Source organism: Salmo salar, chromosome 28 (genome assembly GCF_965601325.2).
Source record: "Salmo salar chromosome 28, fSalSal1, whole genome shotgun sequence".
Taxonomy (NCBI): domain Eukaryota; kingdom Metazoa; phylum Chordata; class Actinopteri; order Salmoniformes; family Salmonidae; genus Salmo; species Salmo salar.
The window spans coordinates 32,303,825-32,321,494 of record NC_138318.1 but is presented as its reverse complement, the minus strand read 5'-3'; the positions used below and the strand labels follow the sequence as shown (position 1 = coordinate 32,321,494).

General features: G+C 42.2%; 1 protein-coding gene and 1 pseudogene across 2 annotated transcripts in view; both read left to right on the top strand.

Annotated features, from left to right (window-relative positions):
* Positions 1-68: 68 nt before the first annotated feature.
* On the top strand, positions 69-14,366 carry LOC123731419 (alpha-N-acetylgalactosaminide alpha-2,6-sialyltransferase 1-like; annotated as a pseudogene).
* Positions 8,565-17,670, top strand: part of LOC106589857 (caskin-2) — a 101,717-nt gene continuing 92,611 nt past the window's right edge. Inside the window, exons 1-2 of one of the 2 annotated variants that reach the window (XM_045710107.2) lie at positions 8,565-9,718; positions 14,329-14,917. In XM_045710107.2, the coding sequence (XP_045566063.2) occupies positions 14,809-14,917 (109 nt within the window). In that variant the 5' untranslated portion in view covers positions 8,565-9,718; positions 14,329-14,808. The remainder of the gene's footprint in view (positions 9,719-14,328; positions 14,918-17,670) is intronic. The other variant, XM_014180255.3, reaches the window with a different exon arrangement.

Below are 17,670 nucleotides of genomic sequence, written 5' to 3'. Positions count from 1 at the left end.
AATACAAATTAAAGGTGTGTATTAACTGTAGTGTAACTGTTTCTAAATGAGGTGTGACAGGGTCAGCCATGGAGCAAGAACAAGTACTGTACCTGCATTGGAAAAACACACAGCTTTTCAACTCCATCAGAAAAGCAGAGAAATGTACCCTTGGAAAGCTTTCCTGATAGTTTTGGTCTTGTCTGTACTCCATCTCTGGTTATGTGTTCTTCAATGAGAGTGTCAACAAGAGGATCAGTATTCGGTAAGTCCTCATAGCAAAGAGTCACACTGAAGATGTGTTCTGTATAAACCCCAGGATAACACGATGCTATTATCAGGTTTTGATAAGCTCTTACTGTAGTGTACTTTAACAGTATGTGTAGCTTTTTACTGATAATGGCAGAGACTTGTAAATGAAAAATACAAACAAATGTGTTGTATTTCGATGCTTATCTAGACCACCTGGGGGGCAACCTGACAGACCTAGTGTTGTTTGGAAGCTTTCTGTGCCTATAGAAATGTTCTGTGATCTTTTATTTCAGCTCATGAAACATGGGACCAACACTTTACATGTTGCATTTATATTTTTGTTCAGTAAATGTGTAAATATATATATATATATATATATATATATTACAGTGCATTCGGGAAGTATTCAGACCCCTTGACTTTTTCAACATTTTGTTACGTTACAGCCTTAATGGGTTAAATAAAAACAATCCTCATCAGTCTACACATAATACCTCATAATGACAAAGCAAAATGTTGCACATTTATTAAAAAAAACTACCAGAAATACCTTATGTAAATAAGTATTCAGACCCTTTGCTATGAGACAACCATTTCGCTACACCCGCAATAACATCTGCTAAACGTGTGTATGTGACCAATAAAACATTTGATTTGAGACTCAAAATTGAGCTCAGGTGCATCTTGTTTCTATTGCTCATCCTTGATGTTTCTACAACTTGATTGGAGTCCACTTGTGGTAAATTCAATCGATTGGACATTATATGGAAAGGCACACAACCGTCTATATAAGGTCCCACAGTTGACAGTGCATGTCAGAGCAAAAACCAAGCCATGAGGTTGAAGGAATTGTCCGTAGACCTCCGAGACAGATTGTGTCGAGGCACAGATCTGGGGAAGGGTACCACAACATTTCTGCAGCATTGAAGGTCCCCAAGAACACAGTGGCCTCCATCATTCTTAAATGGAAGAATATGGAACCACCAAGACTCTTTCTAGAGCTGGCCTTCCGGCCAAACTGATCAATCGGGGTAGAAGGGCCTTGGTCAGGGAGATGACGAAGAATCCGATGGTCACTCTGACAGAGCTCCAGAGTTCCTCTGTGGAGATGGGAGAAGCTTCCAGAAGGAGAAACATCTCTGCAGCACTCCACCAATCAGGCCTTTATGGCAGAGTGAGGACGGAAGCCACTCCTGAGTAAAAGGCACATGACATCCAGCTTGGAGTTTGCCAAAAGGCACCTAAAGACTCTCAGACCATGAGAAACAAGACTCTCTGGTCTGAAACCAAGATTGAACTCTTTGGCCTGAATGCCAAGCGTCACGTCTGGAGGAAACCTGGCACCATCCCTACAGTGAAACATGGTGGTGGCAGCATCATGCTGTGGGGGTGTTTTTCAGCGGCAGGGACTGGGAGACTAGTCAGGATTGAGGGAAAGATGAACGGAACAAGGTACAGAGAGATCCTTGATGAAAACCTGCTCCAGAGAGTTCAGGACCTCAGACTGGGGCGAAGGTTCACCTTCCAACAGGACAACGACCCTAAGCAGACAGCCAAGACAATGCAGGAGTTGTTTAGAGACAAGTCTCTGAATGTCCTTGAGTGGCCTAGCCAGAGCCTGGACCTGAACTTGATCAAACATCTCTGGAGAGACCTGAAAATGGCTGTGCAGCGACTCTCCCCATCCAACCTGACAGAGCTTGAGAGGATCTGCAGAGAAAAATGGGAGAAACTCCCCAAATACAGGTGTGTCAAGCATCATACTGAAGAAGACTCTAGGTTTTAATCGCTGTCAAAGGTGCTTCAACAAAGTACTGAGTAAAGGGTCTGAATACTTATGTAATTGTGATTTGCAAAATGTCTGAAAATGTGTTTTTGCTTTGTCATTATGGGGTATTGTGTGTCGAATGATGAGGGGATTTTTTGTTTTAATCAATTTTAGAATAAGGCTGTAACGTAACAATATGTGGCATTTAAAGGGTCTGAATACTTTCCCAATGCACTGTATGTATGTATGTATGTATGTATGTATGTATGTATGTATGTATGTATGTATGTATGTATGTATATACACATATATATATATATATATATATATATATATATATATATATATATATACATACATATACACATATATATATATATATATATATATCCATCCTGAGCTTTCTTATATCTCCTAGATATAGGACAAACACTTCAAAACCTTATTCCTTATGCAAAAATGTTTGACTGTCTTTTGTTGTTAAATACATTTCTTTGGGCTTTAGTTGTAAAGGCCAAATGTAATAATTTGCCTCCCCCCTTCACCACAACGGCTTAGACCTTTAGAGATTATGCATTAACTCATTGCTTAACAGTAATACTTTCAGGAACCTCTTTTGCATTTAATTGTCAACTCTTTATATTAGCACCTTGAAGCAAATGCAGTTTGTTATTCACACAGCATGTGTTGTTCAGATTCGGTTGAATCCTTGTGTATTTACACTCCCTGTGTTCAAAGACCTGTTCAGAATAGTCCATCAGGAATTCCAGCGATCCAGATTTTCAGAAGGCCTTTATTACCTACATACAGCTTTTCATTGACAGGAACCATCTCAGTAGTGTTAGTGAATGGAACCGACTGGCCCATTTCAACAACCCCTTTGGTTTCATGGGCTACAATCTCTCTCTCTCTCTCTGTATCTCTGTCTGTGTGTAAACATGTTATTATGTGAATATATCCCGTACTGTATGTTATTCTGTGTTTTATAATGTATACATCTCTGTATTTCTGTGTGGATTTTCTGTGCTGTGGTGGACAATGGAGGAATATTCAACAGCTCTGGGATGGGGAACGTTATAGATGCCCGTGACTTTGTGTTTAGGTGAGGTGTGCTCACACACAGATTGTACTTTGAGTAGGATTGTTGAACTTTGATCTTGTGAGGGGCATTTCTCATAAAGCTGATGTAAATGGTTTTAATCTGGTTAGGCCCATGTAACTGATTCAGGATCAGCTCTTAGCTCCCAGTTCTGACAATACCCATCAGTTAGCTAAACAATAATCTGACCCTGATCCAGTTGGTAAAAACAACAACAAAAAGTACCATACAGGACTAGTCTTAATCTGTGTCCGCGGGACACTGACCCACTGAGTTTCAGTGCAGCAATGTTTTGACCACAACTGGGTCCTCTCCTAGTGAAACCCTTTAGACCTGTTGGAAACTAAAAATATCTCCTTTGGGATGAATGGGGTTGTCACTGCTGGTTTTGAACATGACGTTGGAAGCAGAACATCCGTCTTCGTCCACACATCCTTTTCCATCATAACATCACTGAGCAGTCTGAAGAAACAAGGCTTCAGACAGCTACCCCACAACAAGGTGTGTAACAATGGCTGCCTACCAAACAGCACCCGTTTCCCTATACAGTCCACTACTTTTAACCAGGGCCCATAGGGGATATTTAGGGGACAGGGTGTCATTTGGGACGCACAGCGCTTGACTTGGACTGAAATCGGAGTCTGTACTTATTTTGGGTGCCGGTACTGTTTTATATTTAGGTGCAAGGAGCAACACAATACTTTTGAGCTAATATTCTATGAGGAACAGGAGCTCAAGCAGTAGTAAATGAGGTGCTGGTACTCCGGCTTGGTGAGCTCCTACCCAACTCAAGCGCTGGACGTAGACAATGACAACAGCAGTAAATCTTCTGAATCATCCAGTGATTTTTACATGAAGATACCCCCTCGGCTATACCAGAGATAATTTATCGCAATGGGACATGAGTTTAGATAAATTACATGAGTTTAGACATGGTTTAGATAAAGGTTAGATAAGAGAACAAAAATCACTTAACCCTTTAACATGGAATCCTCATTCCATCTTTTTTATCTGTGTGTTCTGATCCCAGAAGGCTCAATAGACTGCAACTTCCTAGAGTCACTGATGAAGAACAGAAGAATACCAGCAGAGAAATTTAATGGATGGACGTCATAACTATTATTATCAATGCATTTGTTTTGATATGATTTCAGTGCATTTCTCAAAGCGCTTGACATTTCATGGGGTATCGTGTTTACTGATTCTGTTCCAGGCTGAGATCATATTATGGTGGCCATTTTAACAAGAGCAGCTACTACTTTCTCCACCCTGACTACCTCAGATACATCTGGAGCAGGTAGGACCAACTCTTGAGGGCCCTTCAAAAGTTAACTTGACTCCAGGGTCATCATGACACAAATGTAGTGTCTGAGGTAACTTCTGACAGGTTTCTGAGGTACTGGAGGCTGAAGACAACCCTACAGTCATACAGTAGATCTACACAGGGGCGCAACTTTGGTTTTAGAAGTGGGGGGGGGCATAACTATATATGTACACTACCGGTCAAAAGTTTTAGAACACCTACTCATTTAAGGGTTTTACTTTATTTTTACTATTTTCTACATTGTAGAATAATAGTGAAGACATTAAAACTATGAAATAACACATATGGAATCATTTAGTAACCAAAAAGTTGTTAAACAAATCAAAATGTATTTTATATTTGAGATTCTTCAAATAGCCACCCTTTGCCTTGATGACAGCTTTGCACACTCTTGGCATTCTCTTAACCAGCTTCACCTAGAATGCTTTTCCAACAGTCTTGAAGGAGTTCCCACATATGCTGAGCACTTGTTGGCTACTTTTCCTTCACTCTGCAGTCCAACTCATCCTAAACCATCTCAATTGGGTTGAGGTTGGGAGATTGTGGAGGCCAGGTCATCTGATGCAGCACTCCATCACTCTCTTTCTTGGTAAAACAGCCCTTACACAACCTGGAGGTGTGTTGGGTCATTGTCCTGTCCTGTTGAAAAACAAATGATAGTCCCACTAAGCCCAAACCAGATGCGATCTGATTTGAGATGCATTCTGCAGCGTATCGCTGCAGAATGCTGTGGTAGCCATGCTGGTTAAGTGTGCCTTGAATTCTAAATAAATCACAGACAGTGTCACCAGCAAAGCACCCCCACACCATAACACCTCCTCTTCCATGCTTCATGGTGGGAAATACACATCAGTCCCTGGCTTTATCAATAAGTGCATCAAGGACGTCGTCCCCACAGTGACTGTACGTACATACCCAAACCAGAAGCCATGGATTACAGGCAACATTCGCACTGAGCTAAAGAGTAGAGCTGCCGCTTTCAAGGTGCGGGACTCTAACCCGGAAACTTACAAGAAATCCTGCTATGCCCTGCGACGAACCATCAAACAGGCAAATCGACAATACAGGGCTAAGATTGAATCATACTACACCGGCTCCGACGCTCATCTTATGTGCCAGGGCTTGCAAACTATTACAGACTACAAAGGGAAGAACAGCCGCGAGCTGCCCAGTGACACGAGCCTACCAGACAAGCTAAATCACTTCTATACTCGCTTCGAGGCAAGCAACACAGGTATGCAGGAGAGCATCAGCTGTTCCGGACGACTGTGTGATCACGCTCTCTGTAGCTGACGTGAGTAAGACCTTTAAACAGGTCAACATACACAAGGCTGCGGGGCCAGACGGATTACCAGGATGTGTGCTCCGGCCATGTGCTGACCAACTGGCAGGTGTCTTCACTGACATTTTCAACATGTCCCTGATTGAGTCTGTAATACCAACATGTTTCAAGCAGATCCCCATAGTCCCTGTGCCCAAGAACACAAAGGCAACCTGTCTAAATGACTACAGACCTGTAGCACTCACGTCCGTAGTCATGAAGTGCTTTGAAAGGTTGGTAATGGCTCACATCAACCCCATTATCCCAGAAATCCAAGACCCACTCCAATTTGCATACCGCCCAAACAGATCCACAGATGATGCAATCTCTATTGCACTCCACACTGCCCTTTCCCACCTGGACAAAAGGAACACTTATGTGAAAATTCTATTCATTGACTACAGCTCAGCGTTCAACACCATAGTACCCTCAAAGCTCATCACTAAGCTAAGGATCCTGGACTTCCTGATGGGCCGCCCCCAGGTGGTGAGGGTAGGTAGCAACACATCTGTCATGCTGATCCTCAACACTGGAACTCCCCAGGGGTGCGTGCTCAGTCCCCTCCTGTACTCCCTGTTCACCCACGACTGCATGGCCAGGCACGACTCCAACACCATCATTAAGTTTGCAGACGACACAATAGTGGTAGGCCTGATCACCGACAACGACGAGACAGCCTATAGGGAGGAGGTCAGAGACCTGGCCGGGTGGTGCCAGAATAACAACCTATCCCTCAACGTAACCAAGACTAAGGAGATGATTGTGGACTACAGGAAAAGGAGGACCGAGCACGCCCCCATTCTCATCGACGGGGCTGTAGTGGAGCAGGTTGAGAGCTTCAAGTTCCTTGGTGTCCACATCAACAACAAACTAGAATGGTCCAAACACACCAAGATAGTCGTGAAGAGCGCACGACAAAGCCTATTCCCCCTCAGGAAACTAAAAGGATTTGGCGTGGGTCCTGAGATCCTCAAAAGGTTCTACAGCTGCAACATCGAGAGCATCCTGACTGGTTGCATCACTGCCTGGTATGGCAATTGATCGGCCTCTGACCGCAAGGCACTACAGAGGGTAGTGCGTACGGCCCAGTACATCACTGGGGCTAAGCTGCCTGCCATCCAGGACCTCTACACCAGGCGGTGTCAGAGGAAGGCCCTAAAAATTGTCAAAGACCCCAGCCACCCCAGTCATAGACTGTTCTCTCTACTACTGCATGGCAAGCGGTACCGGAGTGCCAAGTCTAGGACAAAAAGGCTTCTCAACAGTTTTTACCCACAAGCCATAAGACTCCTGAACAGGTAATCAAATGGCTACCCGGACTATTTGCATTGTGTGCCCCCCCCCCAACCCCTCTTTTTACGCTGCTGCTACTCTCTGTTTATCATATATACATAGTCACTATACATTGATGTACATACTACCTCAATTGGGCCGACCAAGCAGTGCTCCCACACATTGGCTAACCGGGCTATCTGCATTGAGTCCCACCCACCACCCGCCAACCCCTCTTTTACACTACTGCTACTCTCTGTTCATCATATATGCATAGTCACTTTAACCATATCTACATGTACACACTACCTCAATCAGCCTGACTAACCGGTGTCTGTATGTAGCCTCGCTACTTTTATAGCCTCGCTACTGTATATAGCCTGTCTCTTTACTGTTGTTTTATTTCTTTACTTACATATTGTTCACCTAATACCTTTTTTGCACTATTGGTTAGAGCCTGTAAGTAAGCATTTCACTGTAAGGTCTACACCTGTTGTATTCGGCGCACGTGACAAATAAACTTTTTGATTTGATTTGAAATAAGGCTATCCTCCTCTGTATACCCCCTACCTTGTCACAACACAACTGATCAAACGCATTAAGAAGGAAAGAAATCCCACAAATTAACTTTTAAAAAGGCACACCTGTTAATTGAAATGCATTCCAGGTGACTACCTCATGAAGCTGGTTGAGAGAATGTCAAAGCTGTCATCAAATCAAAGGGTGGCTATTTGAAGAATGTGAAATATAAAATATATTTTGATTTGTTGAACACTTTTTTGTTTACTACATGATTCCATATGTGTTATTTCATAGTTTTGATGTTTTCACCATTATTTTACAATATAGAAAATAGTAAAAATCAGGAAAACCCTTAAATGAGTAGGTGTATATACTTTTGACGGTAGTGTGTATATATCTGATTTTTTTTCCCAGTCAGATAAACACTCCAAAACAGCCTACCCGACTGTTCGTAGGCGTCCGCATGGTCCTAAAGCACACTGTTGCCTATTTTGTATCACATTCCAATTATTAACGAGAGTCTTATCTTTCAAATAGTGTAAAATAGTCGTATGTTTGAAATCTTGAAATGAATGCATTTTGAGGTATTTGTATTTCGCACCAGGCGATTCCACTGGCTGTTGAATAGAGTGGGACTCTAACATCCCACCTAGCCCATAGAAGTTAAACTGGGGGGGACAAAAATTATATTTCAGAGTGTGGGTAGGGACATGTCCACCCGGTACCCAGTGAAAACTACTCACTGAAGATGCATTATGTGGTTCTCATGAAGTGTCAGTTCACAATATGAAATGATCTTCTTGTCTTTTCTCTCAAGCAGGTGCCTATGGCTTCAGCACCTTGGACTACAAGTACCCAAACTACTACTACGACAAACAACACTCACCAATTGTATTTGTCGTCAATCATGATTATATAAAGGAGATGAAAACATGGATGTAGTTCCATGACACAAAAATGTATCAAACTGTACATTGGAAAGGGACATGTGGATAACTGATTATGAAAATATCATCCTTAGACTTGTATCATTGACTGTACATTTTAATCGCTGCATTTTCATTGTACATAGATGTTACAGATAAAACCCAATGTATCCTCAGATGACTCAAAACTCAAAGTAATGTCAGTGTTGAATGCACTGTGAGTGGTTCTGAAAGCGTGCAATGAGCCAAGGAGATAGGAGGCATTGTAACACTCACTCCCACTCATGTTTGAGTTTGCTACCTAGACAGAACATTCTTTGAGTGATGCAAGATTGTGTTAAAATGGCAAAGAATGGTTAACATTTTTACATCCTTGACCTAATCTGTTTCAAATAGTTTACTCGCTCTGTAAGAGAAGCTATGCATGATTCATTGTTTAAACAAGACTAAAATACATGTCTTTCATTGTCTTACTTTTGAAAGCACACTGCAGCGGTCCATTTGGTTTGAGTGCAACGGGTGTGTTACTTACGATACCCCGTCTTACCAGCAGGCGTCACTAAAACCTAACAACTTCGAACTGTGGACCGTTTTATTTAAGTTTCGTTGACTACATACACACACTCTTTTCCAAATCCTATCAGAGCAATTTAAATGCCACTTGGATTGCGCGGCTTTCGAATATTTGTACATGGTAAACCCGACCTAAAACCATGTCTTGTCTACTATGGACATCTTAATTTATCTAGCTCCAATAAATTAGAACTTTAACCTAACTACCGATACAGAGTCATAGATTTGTTCACTCCCCTAATGATTAAGGATGGTATGGGAGCATGGTAATCTGATCCTGGACCTGTGTTTTGAGTAGGGAGGAACTCATCCACCAGAGTTTTGATGCGTGTGGAGGCGGAGCCACGCGTTTCGCTCTTGGTCGCAGAGGGATTTGGCTACAGAAATGTCCTCCTAGCACAGGGACAATTCAGGCGAGTTATCCTTCAGGAATTGTCTGTCTGACGAGAATGATAGGATTTTCTTTACTGGAAGCAAAATAAGATTTAACTGAATAATGTCAGTTTGACTTGTAATAATTTGTCTAAATGTTGTCTGGATGATGTGTTGCCAGTAGCAGCATAACTTCTCCATACAGGCAGATTGAGTCTACAAGCACCTGACTCGCTGAGCACGACACCCTGGCTGCAACCCTTCACCAGTCCAAGGTCAAGGACCGGATAACATCTGGCAACATTTTCTGGTGAGTTGTTGTATTTTCCCTCTTCGTTCGTTTATTATTGAGCGGTCTTGCAAGACCACAAATCAAAAAACACTTGATTAGGTGAAACGTCCGGGGGACCCGGAGGAGAGATTTGAAAACCACTGATCTGTTTGTTTCCAGATAGATGGGTACACCTGCTTGTCAATAGTAGCCTATATAGCTGGCTATCTCAGGTTTGTTTTAAGGCCAGTTTGTTTCCCTAACTACAGGGAGGCAATCTAGCTAGCAGCACTGTGTTTACTTACAAATGTTTCTACATGTGCCTCCCTCATGGACAGCTGCTGATTAAGCTATGATGTGACGTTATGACACCCTCTAAACCAGGGTTTCTTAAACTCCGTTTTGTTTTTTGCCCTAGCACTATGACCAACTCATCAACAAGCTTTGATTATTTGAATCGGCTGTGTAGTGCTAGGACAAAAAACAAAACGTGCACGGGCTTGGTTGGCTTGGTGTCAATCAATAGGACAGTCATTTGCTATCTGGCAAGCAAGGCGCATGACCCGTTTTAAATTAGTGGCTCATCATGGCACGAATGAATGGCATTAAGCTACTACTAGCTGGTCGGGCTTCCGAGTAGCGTAGCGGTCTAGGCACTACATCTCAGTGCTACAGGCGTCAACACAGACCCTGGTTCGATTCCAGGCTGTATCACAACCGGCCGTGATTGGGAGTCCCATATGGCAGCGCACAATTGGTCCAGCGTCGTTAGTGTTTGGCCAGAGTAGGCTGTCATTGTAAATAACAATTTGTTCTTAACTGTCTTGCCTAGTTAAATAATAAGTTCAGAGATCATATAGCCTAACTTCTGAATGGAGTTAAAATGGTTTCATGACTGCTTCCTTACATGATGCCATCTCCCTTCACATAAGTGTAGCCTAAAATAGCATGATATTATCATCAAAGCGGATGTGATCTGATGTGTACAATAACCTACCACAGTGTTGTATAGGCTAGATGTAGTTAGCCCCACAACCTAAACAGAAGCCCTGCTGTAGACAGACAGACACCAATAACAGCTCCTCCTTCTAACACATTGTTGTGCCAGACATCATTATGTCCCAGCACAAGCTTTCAGAAGAATGGGGGAAAACATGCTATTGAATGGGGTAGAGTAAAATAGAAAGAATAGATTATTGTCCTTGTGAAGGAAAATTCTTTGCCAAGTCTATAGCACAGGTGACAAACAAAAAGTACCCACATTCAGTTGTCATGACAGATTTTCTTTTGTCGTTATACAAATGAAAACGTATTTGTCACATGTGCCAAATACAACAGGAATACAACCTTACAGTGAAATGCTTACTTACAAGCCCTTAACCAACAATGCTTTAAGAAGTTAAAAAAGATAAATACGTGTTAAGTTAAAAAATAGAAAATAAAGTAACAAATAATTGTACAGCAGCAGTAAAATAATAAGCGAGGCTATATACAGGGGGTACTGGTACAGAGTCAATGTGGAGGCTATATACAGGGGGTACTGGTACAGGGTCAATGTGGAGGCTATATACAGGGGGAACTGGTACAGAGTCAATGTGGAGGCTATATACGGGGGTACTGGTACAGGGTCAATGTGGAGGCTATATACAGGGTGTACCGGTACAGAGTCAATGTGGAGGCTATATACAGGGGGAACTGGTACAGAGCCAATGTGGAGGCTATATACAGGGTGTACCGGTACAGAGTCAATGTGGAGGCTATATACAGGGGGTACTGGTACAGAGCCAATGTGGAGGCTATATACAGGGGGTACCGGTACAGAGTCATTGTGGAGGCTATATACAGGGGGTACTGGTACAGAGTCAATGTGGAGGCTATATACAGGGGGTACTGGTACAGAGTCAATGTGGAGGCTATATACAGGGGGTACTGGTACAGAGTCAATGTGGAGGCTATATACAGGGTGTACCGGTACAGAGTCAATGTGGAGGCTATATACAGGGGGTACCGGTACAGAGTCAATGTGGAGACTATATACAAGGGGTACAGGTACAGAGTCATTGTGGAGGCTATATACAGGGTGTTACGGTACAGAGTCAATGTGGAGACTATATACAGGGGGTACCGGTACAGAGTCAATGTGGAGACTATATACAGGGGGTACCGGTACAGAGTCAATGTGGAGGACTATATACAGGGTGTACTGGTACAGAGTCATTGTGGAGGCTATATACAGGGTGTTACCGGTACAGAGTCAATGTGGAGGACTATATACAGGGGGTACCTGTACAAAATGCAGTCTGTTGATTCTAGTCTCTCTTTCTCTTCTCTCTCTTTCTAAAGCAAGTCAAATTAACTCTCACTCTCTCTCAACCCCCTTCTGTCTGTGTTTATTTCTCCACTTTTTCTTTTCATCAGTCTCTCATTTGTTTTTGCCCAGAAGATCTCGTGTTTTAATTGGGGCTGGGTGGCTACAGCTCTGCGTTCGATGTCTGATGTGCCTCATCTCATTCACTTGCAGCTGCACACAAACCCCCCACCAAAATGTTTTTTATTTTTATATAAAGTACCCGTCAAAAGTTTGGACACCTCATTCAAGGGTTTTCCATTATTTTTACTGGTTTTTTTACATTGTAGAATAATAGTGAAGAGACAAACTATGAAATAACACATATGGAAACGTGGTAACCAAAAAGTGTTAAACAAATCAAAATATATTTTACATTTTAGTTTCTTCAAATAGCCACCCTTTTCCTTGACAGCTTTGCACACTCTTGGTGTTCTCTCAACCAGCTTCATCTGGAATGCTTTTCCAACAGTCTTGAAGGAGTTCCCACATATGCTGAGCACTTGTTGGCTGCTTATCCTTCACTCTGCGGTCCAACTCATCCCTAAACCATCTCAATTGGGTTGAGGTTGGGTGATTGTGGAGGCCAGGTCATCTGATGCAGCACTCCATCACTCTCCTTCTTGGTCAAATAGCCCTTACACAGCCTGGTGGTGTGTTGGGTCATTGTCCTGTTGAAAAACAAATGATAATCCCACTAAGCACTAACCAGATGGGATGGTGTTTCGCTGCAGAATGCTGTGGTAGCCATTCTGGTTAAGTGTGCCTTGAATTCTATATAAATCAGTGTCACCAGTAAAGCACTCCCACAACATCATACGTCCTCCTCCATGCTTCATGGTGGGAACCACACATGCGGAGATCATCCGTTCACCTACTCTGCGTCTCACAAAGACACGGGGGTTGGAACAAAAAATATCATATTTGGACTCATCAGACCAAAGGACAGATTTCCACCAGTCTATTGTTTATCGCTCGTGTTTCTTGGCCCAAGCAAGTCTCTTCTTCTTGGTGTCCTTTAGTGGTGGTTTCTTTGCAGCAATTCGACCATGAAGTCCTGATTCACGCAGTCTCCTCTGAACAGTTGATGTTGAGATGTGTCTGTTACTTGAACTCTGAAGCATTTATTTGGGCTGCAACTTGAGGCTGGTAACTCGAATGAACTTATCCTCTGCAGCAGAGGTAACGCTTGATCTTCCATTCCTGTGGCGGTCCTCATGAGAGCCAGTTTCATCATAGCGCTTGATGGTTTTTGTGACTGCACTTGAAGAAACTTTCAAAGTACTTGAAATTTTCTGGATTGACTGACCTTCATGTCTTAAAGTAATGATGGACTGTTTTTTCTCTTTGCTTATTTGAGCTGTTCTTGCCATAATATGGACTTGGTCTTTTACCAAATAGGGCTATCTTCTGAATACCTCCCCTACCTTGTCACAACACTGATTGGCTCAAAGGCATTAAGAAGGAAAGAGATTCCACAAATTATTTAACAAGGCACATTTGTTAATTGAAATGCATTCCAGGTGACTACCTCATGAAGCTGGTTGAGAGAATGCCAAGAGTATGCAAAGCTGTCAAGGCAAAGGGTGGCTACTTTGAAACAAATTCAAATATATTTTAGATTCTTAACACTTTTTTGTTGTTGTTGGTTACTACATGATTCCATATGTGTTATTTCATTGTGTTGATGTCTTCACTATTATTCTACAATGCAGAAAATAGTAAAAATAAAGAAAAACCCTGGAATGAGTAGGTGTGTCCAAATATATTTTTTACCTTTCTCCTGGATATTTTTTATCCTCTTAGTGCTGCTGCATGGCTTTGTCCTCTGTGATGTAGCATTTAGGGAACGGGATTAAGATGCAGTCACTTCTGCCTTCTACGGTGCGTTCCTAATGTCACCCTGTTCCCTATGTTACGTACTATCTTAGGAGAATTGGCAATTGGAGTTCCAGACAGCTCCTAGGGCAAAAAAACCAGTTGAGGGGAAAGTGGAAGGAGTAAAGGTAACCATGGTGGAAGGGCTTCCTGAGTCAAATAATGGTTTTAGAATGACACCCATCCTTAATTAGGTTGTAGTAACAACCTGTAATAACACACTTATACCAATAAAATATTTAGAGGGGATGTCGTCCTTGATAAAGTCATTTTTGTTTATCATTTACATTGCTGTATACTTGAAGTGTAGTTGAGTACTAGCCTAGCAGTGCATTGGCTCCACACTGAGCTTTGCAAGTGGTTTCATTGAATGGTAGTAAATTCCCAGCTCGTGAAGGCATGTCTCTGTTTTCTACTGTTCCAGGTTCCACAGAGGAGAACCCGAAACACACCCAGCCCTGAGGACAAGTAGACTATGCAACACACCCAGCCCTGAGGACAACTCCAGAAATACTACGTTTTAATTTAGACCAGGACAGACAACAACCAGGCCCCACACACAAACACACTCTGGAAACCAACCGACCAACAAAAAGGCAGAGGAACAACAACCAACTCCCCCGATGTATCTCACCATCTCACCCAGCTGGTGCCTAGCCTCACCCAGTTAGTAACAATGGTCTGGTCCTTTCCTAACTGATTGACACAGACTGACTGTCTGGCTGGTTTGGGTGTTTTGAGACGCTCCTCTATACGTTCATCATTGTATCTGATTTTGAAGAGCTGAAGGACTCACCATGCACCTGACTGTGTGACGTTGAGCCCTCGACTGCCAAGGACCGCTTAGACTACTGACCTCGTTAGGGCCGTGTGTGCTCACTGGTCGCTTGTGTGGTGGTCAATCATGGGTAAGGAGCAGGACCTCCTGGTAGCAGTGAAGAGTGGAGACATCGTCCTGGCCCACAAACTTCTGGCCCACAAACTCCTGGCCAAGGTCACATACAACAAAACCAGTGAGTACCTAGACACACACACTTACCTGCTTTCCTTTTAAATTCCTGATGCTGCCTGTGTTTGTTTTCAGAGCATGTGTATCTGTTGGCTTGATGTAATGTATAGCAGAGGATAGTATGGGAGAGTGAAACAGAGATTGCCCGTCCCTTATCTGAGTGGTACTATTCTCTGTATCAAGGGAAACGTTTTTTAACATGGCAGTATCAGGTTCAACCATTCACCACAACCAGTGATCCATTTAACGGTCGGACAATTTGAAGTTAAATGGAGTCAAACCCCACAAAAACATGACTTTGTCTCCAAAAACAAGACGCTGGTACTAGGGCTGTGATGGTCATGGAATTTGGGACGACATTAATTGGCTGGCAACGTGACCGCGGTCACCGTAATAACCGTTCAGGGGGGGACGTATCCTCTCCTCTGCTCTTGACTGCCATAGAAATGGAATGAATAGAATGGGCATTCAAGTCAACAATGTCATAATGGGTGGACTGGAGGCCATTTGCGAGTGTACCCATGTGAGCAAAGCGGGGGGTAAAAATTTGAGGTCGACCGATTAATCGGAATGGCCGATTTAATTAGGGCCGATTTCAAGTTTTCATAACAATCGGAAATCGGTATTTTTGGACGCCGATTTTATTTTTAAAAATATATGTTTTTTTACTGACCTTTTTTACACCTTTTATTTAACTAGGCAAGTCAGCTAAGAACACATTCTTATTTTCAATGACGGTCTAGGAACGGTGGGTTAACTGCCTTGTTCAGGGGCAGAATGACAGATTTTTACCTTGTCAGCTCGGGGATTCAATCTTGCAACCTTACGGTTAACTAGTCCATTGCTCTAACCACCTGCTTTACATTGCACTCCACGAGGAGCCTGCCTGTTACACGAATGCAGTAAGAAGCCAAGGTAAGTTGCTAGCTAGCATTAAACTTATCTTATAAAAAACAATCAATCAATCATAATCACTAGTTAACTACGCATGGTTGATGATATTACTAGTTTATCTAGCCTGTCCTGCGTTGCATATAATTGCTTAGGTACACGTTGCTCCAACCATAAACATCAATGCCTTTCTTAAAATCAATACACAAGTATATCTTTTTAAACCTGCATATTTAGTTAATATTGCCTGCTAACATGAATTTCTTTTAACTAGGGAAAATGTGTCACTTCTCTTGCAACAGAGTCAGGGTATATGCAGCAGTTTGGGCCGCCTGGCTCGTTGCGAACTGTGAAGACTATTTCTTCCTAACAAAGACAGCCGACTTCGCCAAACGGGGGATGATTTAATAAAAGCGCATTTACGAAAAAAGCACAATCGTTGCACGACTGTACCTAACCATAAACATCAATGCCTTTCTTAAAATCAATACACAGAAGTATATATTTTTAAACCTGCATATTTAGCTAAAAGAAATCCAGGTTAGCAGGCAATATTAACCAGGTGAAATTGTGTCATTTCTCTTGCGTTCATTTCACGCGGAGTCAGGGTATATGCAACAGTTTGGCCCGCCTGGCTCATTGCGAACTAATTTGCCAGAATTTTATGTAATTATGACATAACATTGAAGGTTGTGCAATGTAACAGGAATATTTAGACTTAGGGATGCCACCCGTTAGATAAAATACGGAACGGTTCCGTATTTTCGAGATTATAGTTTCCGGATTCGACCATATTAATGACCTAAGGCTCGTATTTCTGTGTGTTTATTATATTATAATTAAGTCTATGATTTGATAGAGCAGTCTGACTGAGCGGTGGTAGGCAGCAGCAGGCTCGTAAAAATTAATTCAAACAGCACTTTCGTGCGTTTTGCCAGCAGCTCTTCGCTGTGCTTCAAGCATTGCGCTGTTTATGACTTCAAGCCTATCAACTCCCAAGATTAGGCTGGTGTAACCGATGTGAAATGGCTAGCTTGTTAGCGGGGTGCGCGCTAATAGCGTTTCAAACGTCACTCGCTCTGAGACTTGGAGTAGTTGTTCCCCTTGCTCTGCATGGGTAACGCTGCTTTGAGGGTAGCTGTTGTCGATGTGTTCCTGGTTCAAGCCCAGGTAGGAGCGAGGAGAGGGACGGAAGCTATACTGTTACACTGGCAATACTAAAGTGCCTATAAGAACATCCAATAGTCAAAGGTATATGAAATACAAATCGTATAGAGAGAAATAGTCCTATAATTCCTATAATAACTACAACCTAAAACTTCTTACCTGGGAATATTGAAGACTCATGTTAAAAGGAACCACCAGCTTTCATATGTTCTCATGTTCTGAGCAAGGAACTTAAATGTTAGCTTTCTTACATGGCACATATTGCACTTTTACTTTCTTCATCAACACTTTGTTTTTGCATTATTTAAACCAAATTGAACATGTTTCATTATTTATTTGAGGCTAAATTGATTTTATTGATGTATTATATTAAGTTAAAATAAGTGTTCATTCAGTATTGTTGTAATTGTCATTATTACAAATGTAAAAAAAAAATTGGCCGATTTATCGATATCGGCTTTTTTTGGTCCTCCAATAATCGGTATCGGCGTTGAAAAATCAATCGGTCGAACACTCGAGTAAAAATGCTAAAATATGTGCTATGATTTGTTCATTCAACTCAACTGACATTACAAAAAGTTCATTCCATTGCACGAGCCACATCACTGAACCTCATTTGAATGAACATTCTACATTACCATAGAAATAATTGCAACACAATACAAGGCAGCCATTGCTAGTGCACGTATGAGGTTCCAA